This window comes from Acanthisitta chloris, unplaced genomic scaffold, assembly GCF_000695815.1.
Source record: "Acanthisitta chloris isolate BGI_N310 unplaced genomic scaffold, ASM69581v1 scaffold21987, whole genome shotgun sequence".
In the NCBI taxonomy this organism is placed as follows: domain Eukaryota; kingdom Metazoa; phylum Chordata; class Aves; order Passeriformes; family Acanthisittidae; genus Acanthisitta; species Acanthisitta chloris.
The window spans coordinates 2,852-3,460 of record NW_008683439.1 but is presented as its reverse complement, the minus strand read 5'-3'; the positions used below and the strand labels follow the sequence as shown (position 1 = coordinate 3,460).

The 609-nt window shown below is 64.0% G+C and overlaps 1 protein-coding gene across 1 annotated transcript in view; it reads left to right on the top strand.

Moving 5' to 3' along the window:
- Positions 1-609, top strand: part of LOC103806263 (unconventional myosin-XV-like) — a gene marked incomplete at its 3' end in the record, with an annotated part of 9,963 nt that overhangs the window by 6,609 nt on the left and 2,745 nt on the right. The window contains exons 23-24 of the mRNA XM_009078944.1: positions 200-289; positions 373-495. Coding sequence (XP_009077192.1) covers positions 200-289; positions 373-495 — 213 coding nt within the window. The remainder of the gene's footprint in view (positions 1-199; positions 290-372; positions 496-609) is intronic.

Genomic DNA, 609 nt, shown 5'->3' with positions numbered 1-609 from the left:
GCTCGCCGGCGGGCCGAGGAGGAGAGGGAGAGGATGAAGCAGGTAAGAGGCCTGCAGCAGCACAGGTGGGAGCACACGTTGCTGTGCTCTTGTCCATACCATGTGCTCACCCATCCCTGTGCTCCTGGCCAAGGCACCCATGGGTGCTAGGGCAGGGAGTAGCGTGGCAAGTGGGCACATCCCTGTGCTGTGGTGGTAGGAGCTGACACGGAGGGAGGTGGTGGATGTCACCCAACTGGAGGTTCCGGCTGAGCTGATGGGGTTGCTGCAGACCGCTGCAGGTGAGCAGGTCCTGCACCTCCACTACTCCCAGCCCCTTGTCCCCATCCCCACGGTCATGCTGTAGCTGCCTGCTGTGCCACAGCTGCCCAGGACAAGAATACTGGCTGCGTGGTCCTGGTGCCGCCGCCGGCGCTGCAGCCTGACTCCAAGCTCACCCTCCCACTCGACATCAACGACTACTCCATGGCCAAGTACGTGCGGGGCCACTTCCAGGTAAGGTGGACGTCACGGCCTGGCGGTGGGGAGCCTGTCCCTATGGGCAGACAGCTTTTGGGGAGTCCTTGGGCCCTGGTCACGGCGAGTGGTTAGCTTCAGGGTCCCCGCGGT